The sequence below is a fragment of the Pseudophryne corroboree genome, chromosome 4 (genome assembly GCF_028390025.1).
Source record: "Pseudophryne corroboree isolate aPseCor3 chromosome 4, aPseCor3.hap2, whole genome shotgun sequence".
NCBI lineage: Eukaryota > Metazoa > Chordata > Amphibia > Anura > Myobatrachidae > Pseudophryne > Pseudophryne corroboree.
This window is the reverse complement of record NC_086447.1, coordinates 841,092,924-841,102,255: the sequence shown is the minus strand read 5'-3', so window position 1 is coordinate 841,102,255 and position 9,332 is coordinate 841,092,924. Positions and strand designations below refer to the sequence as shown.

The 9,332-nt window shown below is 45.1% G+C and overlaps 1 protein-coding gene across 2 annotated transcripts in view; it reads left to right on the top strand.

The window, feature by feature from the left end:
* The first annotated feature begins 5,864 nt into the window (after positions 1 to 5,864).
* BMP2 (bone morphogenetic protein 2) overlaps positions 5,865 to 9,332 on the top strand; it is a 34,879-nt gene continuing 31,411 nt past the window's right edge. The window contains exons 1-2 of one of the 2 annotated variants that reach the window (XM_063918586.1): positions 5,865 to 6,518; positions 7,806 to 8,164. In XM_063918586.1, the coding sequence (XP_063774656.1) occupies positions 7,813 to 8,164 (352 nt within the window). In that variant the 5' untranslated portion in view covers positions 5,865 to 6,518; positions 7,806 to 7,812. Of the gene's footprint in view, positions 6,519 to 7,088; positions 7,449 to 7,805; positions 8,165 to 9,332 lie in introns of those variants that run through there. The other variant, XM_063918587.1, reaches the window with a different exon arrangement.

Sequence of the window (9,332 nt, the reverse complement as noted above, 5' to 3'; positions counted from 1 at the left end):
AAACGGTGCCCGAGGAGACGGACATACTTTGAGAGAAAGCTATGTTAACCCAACTTTAAACAGGAACAGCAACAGCTGAACCAACAATACTTAACCAAGTAACAGTGCAGGAAGAACGAAGCACCGGGCGAGCGCCCAGTATCCTCTACGGACTACGAGAAAAGGATTTACCGGTAGATAATTAAAATCCTATTTTCTCTTACGTCCTAGAGGATACTGGGGTTCCATTTAGTACCATGGGGATGTACCAAAGCTCCCAAAACGGGTGGGAGAGTGCGGTGTTTCCTGCAGAACTGATTGACCAAACTGAAGGTCCTCAGAGGCCAAAGTATCGAACTTGTAGAACTTAGCAAACATGTTTGAAACAGACCAAATAGCCGCTCGGCAGAGCTGTAAAGCCGAGACACCCCGGGCAGCCGCCCAGGATGAACCCACGACCTAGTAGAGTGGGCCTGTACAGATTTTGGAACCGGCAAACCTGCCGTGGAATAAGCATGCTGGATAGTGAGCCTGATCCAGCGTGCAAAGGACTGCTTTGAAGCAGGACACCCAATTTTATTGGGATCATAAAGAACAAACAGCGAGTCTGATTTTCTGTGACGAGCTGTTCGCTATACATACACCTTCAAAGCCCTCACAACAGCCAAAGACTTTGAAGTAGCAGAGGTGTCGGTGGCAACCGGAACCACAATAGGTTGGTTGTTGTGAAACGCAGACACCACTGTAACGGGTCAAACCAGTCCGATTGGAGGAACTACAGCACCAAATTCAGATCCGTGGAAGGCGCAAAGGGAGGTTGGATGTGCAGAACACCTTTCAAGAACGTCTGGACCTCAGACGTATGCCCACATCCACACCTGTCTGCAGAAAAAGCAGGAAACGTCACAGATGAAATTCTATCACAGAATAATTTCTGCTCTCTCACCAAGAGACATATTTCTTCCAAATACGGTGGTAATGTTTAGACGTTACCCCCTTCCTGGCTTGGATCATAGTTGGGATAACCTTGTTAGGAATCCTCTTCTGGCTAGAATCAGCCGTTCAACTTCCATACCATCAAACATAGCCATGGTAAGTCCTGATAGACAAACAGGCCCTGTTGCAGAAGATCCTCGCAGGGAGGTAGAGGCCATGGATCTTCGAGGAGCATTTCCAGAAGGTCCGCGTACCAGGCCCTTCTTGGCCAGTCCGGAGCAATGAGTATTGCTTGAACCTTTTCCCTTTTTATTCTTTTTAGAATTCTGGGGATCAGAGGAAGTGGAGGAAACATGTACACCATCTGATAGACCCATGGAGTCGTCAGAGCTTCTACCGCCACTGCCTGTGGGTCTCTCGACCTGGTACAATACCGCTTGAGCTTCTTTTTGAGATGAGAGGCCATCATGTCAATGTGTGGATATCCCCATCGACTTGTCAAGCACCTGAACACTTCCGGGTGAAGCCCCCACTCCCCCGGGTGCAGTTCGTGTCTGCTGAGGAAGTCTGCTTCCCAGTTGTTTACTCCCGGAATGAAGACCGCTGACAACGCGACAGCGTTTTTTATGCCTGAAAGAGAATTCTTGACACCTCTGACATTGCTGCTCTGCTTTTCGTTCCGCCCTGTCGGTTTATGTACGTCACTGCCATCACATTGTCCGACTGGACCTAAATGGCCCAATCCTGAAGAAGATATGAGGTCTGCGTAGTATATGGCCCTGAGTTCCAGAATGTTGATTGGAAGGATGATTCCTGACTTGACCATCTTCCTTGAAACTGCACCCCCTGGGTGACGGCTCCCCAACCTCTGAGGCTTGCATCCGTGGTTAACAGAATCCAGTTCTGAATTCCGAACCTCGACCCTTGACGAGGTGAGAAGTCTAGCCCCCACAGAAGGGAAATCCTGGCCTTTGGCAACAGACGGATCCTCTGGTGCATGTGAAGATGCGATCTGGAGTATTTGGCCAACAGATCGAGCTGGAAGGGATTTGCGTGAAACTTTCCATATTGAAGCGCCTCGTAAGAGGCCACCATTGTCCCCAGAAGGCGAAAGCATAGATGCACCGATATCCGAGTTGGCTTCAGGACATACTGAACCATCGACTGAATTACCAATGCCTTTTCCAACGGAAGGAACACCTTCTGCGACTCCGTGTCCAGTATCATTCCCAGGAATGGAAGCCTCTGTGTTGGCTCTAGGTGAGATTTCAGAAGGTTCAGAATCCACCCGTGATCCTGGAGAAGTTTGGTTAAGAGACCAATGCTGTCCAGCAACCTCTCCCTGGACGGCACCTTTATCAGAAGATCGTCCAGGTACAGAATTATATTCACTCCCTGTTTGTGGAGTAGAAACATCATCTCTGCCATCACTTTAGTGACCACCCTCTGTGCCGTGGAGAGACCAAATGGCAGGGCCTGGAACTGGTAGTGACAGTCCTGCAGTGCAAACCGTAGATAAGCCTGATGAGGCGTCCAGATCGGAATGTGAAGGTATGCATCCTTGATATCCAGAGACACTAGGAATTCCCCTTCCTCCAGACCCGAGATCACCGCTCTCAGAGACTCCATCTTGAACTTGAACACTCTTAAGGACAGGTTCAAGGACTTGAGGTTCAGAATCGGCTATACCGAACCGTCCGGTTTCGGTACTACAAACAAGTTGGAATAGTACCCCTTGTTTTGCAGATGAGGTGGAACTGGAACAATGACTTGAGTCTGTACCAGTTTTTGGATGGCATGCTGTAAAGTTATACTTGCCTCTTGTGAAACTGGTAAGCCTGATTTGAAGAATCTGTGAGATGGGAGCTCTTGGAACTCCAGTCTGTAGCCCTGGGAAATAAGATCTATTACCCAGGGATCCCGGCACGAACTTGATCAGATGTGAGTGAAGAATAATAGTCAGGCTCCCAGTCCTCCAGGCATCGCGGTCCACCGTCATGCTGAAGGCTTTGAGGAAGCAGAGCCTGAGCTCTGTTCCTGAGCACCTGCAGTTGCTGGTTTTCGTGGTTTACCTCTTGCGCCTCTGGAGGCCATAGAAGCAACTTTGGACTTGCCCTTAAACTTGGCCGTCTGACAGGACTGTAAATTTGAAGCTGAATAAGCTTTACTGGCTGGGGGAGCTGCGGAAGGAAGATATGTAGACTTACCCGCAGTAGCTTTGGAGATCCATTTGTCTAGTTAATCTTCAAACAAGGCCTCTCCTGTGAATAGTAGGCCTTCCACGCCTTTCCTGGAATCTGCAGCAGCAGTCCACATGCCCCTGCATGCTGACACTGCCATAGCGTTGGTGCATGCATTAAGCAAGCCTATCTCTTTTATGGCTTCCACCATAAAGTTCGCAGAGTCCTGTATATGCTGCAGGAGTAAAACAACCTCCCCCCTAGGCAAGAAATCTAACCCCTCAATTAGGTTACCTGACCATTTAGCAATGGCTTTTGTGATTCACGCACATGCAATAGTGGGTCTCTGGGCCACCCCAGTAGCTGTGTACAATGATTTGACTGTAGTTTCAATTTTACGATCAGCCGTGTCTTTTAGGGAGGCTGCACCAGGGACAGGCAATACAATTTTTCGTGACAGTCTAGAGCAGGCCTGGCCAACCTGTGGCTCTCCAGCTGTTGTAAAACTATAAGTCCCATCATGCCTTGCCACAGCTTTGCTATTAGGGAATACTAAAACTGTGACAGGGCATGCTGGGATGTGTAGTTTCACAACATCTGGAAAGCCACAGGTTGGCCAGGCCTGGTCTAGAGACTGATGCGTCCACTATCGGTGGATTTTGCCATTTTTTCCTGTCCTCCAGAGGAAAAGGAAAAGATGAGAGCAACCTTTTAGGGATTTGAAATTTCTTATTAGGATTAACCCACGGTTCTACAAAGAGAGTATTCAATTCCTTTGACACAGGAAAAGTGACTGAGGACCTCTTTTTTACATTAAAATAAGATTCCTCACACCCCTCTGACACCTTATCAGGAATTTGCAGAACATCTCTGATAGCCTCTATAAGAGCCTCTATTCCCTGCGACAGAGTAGCATCACCCCCCCCTCCAAATCCACCTCACCCTCCTTATGTCTGACCCGTCAGCATCAGAGTCAGATTGCAGGATATGGGCCAGAGATCGTTTTTTTGCGGACAAATGGGAAGGGATTGAGACGCTGGTTTTGGGACTCTCTATTCATAAACTCATCAACAGTCTGTCTTAAGTATTGCATCTCTTTCTCATTGCGGGATAATTTAGTACAAATTGGAGATCATTCCTTTAATGGAATTAACCCATTCCGGTTCAGCCCTGCTATTCTGAGAAGGTGCACTGCCCTGAGTCCCCATCAGTGAGCCCCCTGGTGAAGAGGAACACTCCGCTGTACAAGAAACACACTGTTTGCGTGACATAATGTAAATGTGACAGCACACACACACACGAAAAGGTTAAGCACAATTAAACAACAAAGAGCCCTTCAGGGAGACACAGAGTTATTTGGAGCCAGCCCCCACCGTGCCCTTATCGCTAATGCCAAGCTTATGGGCCTTACACACTGGGCGATGTTACTGAAAGATATGAACCATTCATATCTTTCAGTGTGGAGTCACCAGCAATGAACGATGAGTGGCCCCATGCTCATTCATCGCTGGTGCCCAGTCGCTTGTGCATGCAGGCCAATATGAAACTTCGTCCATCTAAGAGGTGAGACTGTGCAGACACATCTCGTCTATATTATCCTGCACTGCTATGGAGCCAGGTTACGGGGGGACTAAAGAAACTTCTCTCCCCCCGTCACTGCCCCCCCACCCCCACAGTCGCCGGGTCGCCTGTCGGCCGTATACGCCGTCGGGCAGCTCGGTGGCGGATCGACAAATGTGTAGGGCCCATTAGCCGGGTCACTGATGTAAGCTTTCATGATTGTCTTTTGGTTTTATGCCTTCTGTATGTCCATTTTGTTTGCTTGTATGTAATCATTCTTAAATATGCACTTCCCTACTCTGTACAATGCTATGGCCTTACGAGATGCCTTCTATATAAACAACAACAATAATAATAATAATAATAATATCTTGTCTGAGCAATTAAAAATATCTCACTGCTATATTCTGCCAGTATTAAGGGATCTATTCATGAAGCAGTGAAAAGAGTGGAGAAGTTGCTCATAGCAACCAATCAGTGTTGAGGTAACATTTATAAAGTGCTTTCTATAAAATTATATATAGCAGCTGATTGGTTACCATGGGCAACTTCTCCACTGGCTCACTTCTCCACACTTTTCACTGCTTCATGAATAGACCCCTAAATCACTCCGCAATTTAATGAATATGCAAAATATTTGTTCAAAATGGAGTTTAACTTTTGGAAATTAAATTGAGTACAGACGGAATACAAAACATTTTCCGAAATGAGTGTTGCTAAGGGATTTCCCATTTATTTGTAGGGTGCCACAACACTGCGCATCGCCAGACAGTCAACCTAACGACTCCTATATAATAGAGAGAAGAACAGACGTCAAACAAAACAATGTCTGTTCAGCATAGCCTTCTTGGAAATATTATAGCATTTGTAGTCTGCAAATGTTTGTAAGGTATAAATAGTAGCAAGTGTAATAAGACACAATATTATGTAACATATTACCACTGTGGCTATTAATAAAGATCTAGGGCATGCCAGGCAGCATGTATCATTGCAAAGGCATATTAATAGTACCATGGCGTCATATAGTATTGCTGTACTATTATCCAAACAATTACTAAGCATACTAGTGATTGCTAGTGTATTCCATAAACTTTATCTGGAGTTGTTACTAAGTTTATAGTGGAGTTCCCTAGCAGCCCAGTAGGTGGCGCATGCATTCTATAGAGATGTGAAAACCCTAGCAGGCTGGGAGAAGAGGAAGGAGGGGTGTATGTGAAGTGTAGGGAGTCTGTATGAGTGTAAGTACTCTGCTGAGCTCACCTTCACGCCCTGCCAGCTCACTGCTGTAAGTGGTTGAGCTCCTGATTGGCAGAGGTTCCAGTGACATCAGAGGAGTTACAAAAAAAAAAAAAAAATAGCCAAGACAAATGCTTGCAACTTGCAAGTGGAGAAAAGAACAAGGTGAGGGATGCATGGAGAGAGAGTGGCTCCAACCCTGCCTGTTGCCGATGGGATAGAGAAGGAGAAATTGGAGTCTGCACTCACAGCCAGCACAGAGCCCCTGGATATGCCGAGATGACTTTACATGCTTATGCCAGATTCCCCATTCACGGCTGCAGAACATTGATGCTCTCCTTGTAGTCTGCAAAGGGAACACTTGGAGGAGACGCAATTTTTTTTATTTATTTATTTATTTTTTGTTGCACGGGATTAAACAAATAAATAAAATAACAGCTGGGACTCGCAAAAAAAAAAAAGGAAACAAGTTGATTTTAAAGTATGTTTAAAAAGAGGAGGACTGTGCTCAGGATAAGCCCAGACTTCTGCTCAGCAGCCGTAAGGAGGACACAGTGTAACAGCAAGTGATGTGGAAAAAACACAGAGAGCACAAAACTCTCATCCAGATACAAACGCGGCACACAGGTACTGTCCCTTCTGCCCTGCATGCATTGTGCACCCTGTATGTTATCTGCTTCTCGCGATTTGTATACAGCATGTGAAATAAACGCCTATCTGGGATATTGTATTTTTTGCAATTTTATACAATGCATATTTGCCCTTGGCTTGTACATGATCAATAGGAAGGTCACCCCTTTGGTACTTATCATACGTGCAGCAATGTATTAATGTGGACCAGGTACTTGCAAAGAATGGATTAAAGTCGTTTTGTTTTGTACTTCCACCTCTTTGATCCCCCTCCCCCAGTGGCCAATAAAGTATAATGTTGTACTAGGACTTTAACACCTGTACAGTGGGTGTCTCACCTTGTGCAGCTTGCAGACACAACACCTTCTGTTGAAGGTAAACAGGTTGTGATCACACGTGCAGACAGCTCCCACATCACCTCCTCTACTCTGATCTGCAGGGGTATTTTGGGAATGCCCACCACCTCATAGGGGGATGAAGTCTAGCCCCTCATTGGCATCCCTGTCATTCTGTATTACCCTGCATGTGCTTAACACACTGATCACATTTATTGACTGCAGTATTAACCTTTTCTGTCCCAGTTAGACATGTCCCATCGCCATGGCTGCCTCATTTAGCAGAGTTCATTAGGCTTGGCTGGAATGTGTATGAAGTTAGGTGTTAAGCTTGGTTAATTAACATTGTTACTGGCTGTGGTTTTCTTCCCAGCTCTGAGAGTGAAGCAGCCCTGTTCCAGCGATAGACCCTTTTTCATGTACCCATTACTTAGTAAAGTATCTTCTTCAGACTCCAGCGATCCGGACAGCTGGAAGCGCACTAGTCTTATATGGACCTGCCTATGTCTTACTCTAATACGCTTGTATTTGTGGCTGTGATGTGCATCTATATTGCTTAATTTAAATTCAGTTGAGGAATCCTCACAGATGGGTACATTTGTTTTCATCATTTTATGTGAATTAGGGATTGGGGTGTTCACAAAGACACCCCAAGAACCAGTTCAACTCCTATAAACCCTGTCCTAACCATTCAATGTATACTGGTTCGAAATGATTATTATTTGCATTGTGTGTTGTTAAAAGGACATGTGTTTAACTTTGCTGTGATAATAATCGTATTAGTATAACCTAGTACATGTATAAATGCACTGCATATCAGTAATAGAGCATAACGCTAGGGCTGAAATGTTGGGCACTTGCGCTGTTCCATCCTGTGTGGGTAAAATACTGCTTCCATATACATGGCCTTGCACATATAAGTTAGTTATTTCTACCCCTCTCTCGTCAGGTTGATCATGGTAGCTGGGATTCGTTCTCTGCTCCTCCTGCTGCTTTATCAGGTGCTGTTGAGTGGCTGCACCAGGCTTATCCCAGAGGTGGAAAGGAGGAAATATACAGAGTCCGGCCGGGCGTCTCCTGAGGAGTCCCAGGGCATCCTCAACCAGTTCGAGCTTCGCTTGCTCAACATGTTCGGCTTGAAGAGGCGTCCGACCCCTGGCAAAAACGCAGTAATCCCTCACTACATGTTGGAATTGTACCATCTGCACTCGGCCCAGCTGGCTGACCACCAAGACAAGCCCCCCATGGATTATCAGAAGGAGCGTGTAGCCAGCCGTGCAAATACAGTCCGAAGCTTTCACCACGAAGGTAAAAATAAATAAATAAATGCCCAAACACTTAAGTTGAACCTGTTGTCTGTGCCAGTTTGAGAGCTGATCCAATATTCAGCCTAACAGTTCAGTAGGAACTAGTGACATTACTGAGGCATGTGGTACACAGTGCACTGGTTCTGCTAAACATCTGGTGTCGCCGCATTGCAGGTTACTAGTGCATTTTTTTGACGTGTAAAGTTGAATATTAACCTTTTTTTATGCCAGAAGAACACAAAACGCAGTGTGTTACTGCTTGTGGGCTCTGTGAAATGCCTAAAAATAGTTATGGTTTTAAGAAGCGTGTTTTGTGCTGTGGTATGTTGAAACCTTAAATTGTCGTTTTTAGTGACCATTTAATTGTTATTGTAAGAGTTTACACTAATGGGGGTATTTATCAAAACTTGGAGAGAGATAAGTGTGAGATAAAGTACCAACCAATCAGCTTCTGTCATTTTTGAGACACAGCCTGTAAAATATAAACTAGAAGCTGATAGGCTAGTACTTTATCTCTCACAATTTTATCTCTCTCTGAGCTGTAATAAATACCACCATTGCTCCTTATCATATGCATTGTGTGTGCATTGAAGAGCTGAAGGCTCTCGATAATGGGTAATGTATAGCACATGGATATCATGCCCTCTGACAGCTTAGCCATTAGCAGGACACACGGTTGCCCTTACGTTGTATATATTTATTCTAAGTGCCCTGGAGAAGTTGTGGTGAGGTTGGTCAGGGTAAAGTCTTATAAAGCTGATCTTTAATTATCTCTAAACAATTTTTTACCAGGTGTTGAGCTCCTGTCCTGTTCAAGGCTGATTAGTGTAGCCTCAGTTGAATTGCTGATTTATGTCTCCTGAAGTTTATCCACTTCCTCACCCCTTGTGAGTTCCTCAGATCCAGTCCAAAAGAAGAATTCCCACAGATAGATTTCATTTTTAATGCTCAATACTCACCAAAGCCCCTAATTTACAGTTGATCTCAGGTTGTTTGTAAAATTTCTAATCCTTATCTAATCCTCGTGAGATATCCAAAGAACTTGTAATTGTTTTTTTTTTTTTTTTTTTACAATGACCTTTTTGTCTTTTGGTAAATCTTGGATAGTCTCACAGTGGATATAAGACAAATCTCCCAAAACAGGCTGATAATAGACTTATAACAGCTGT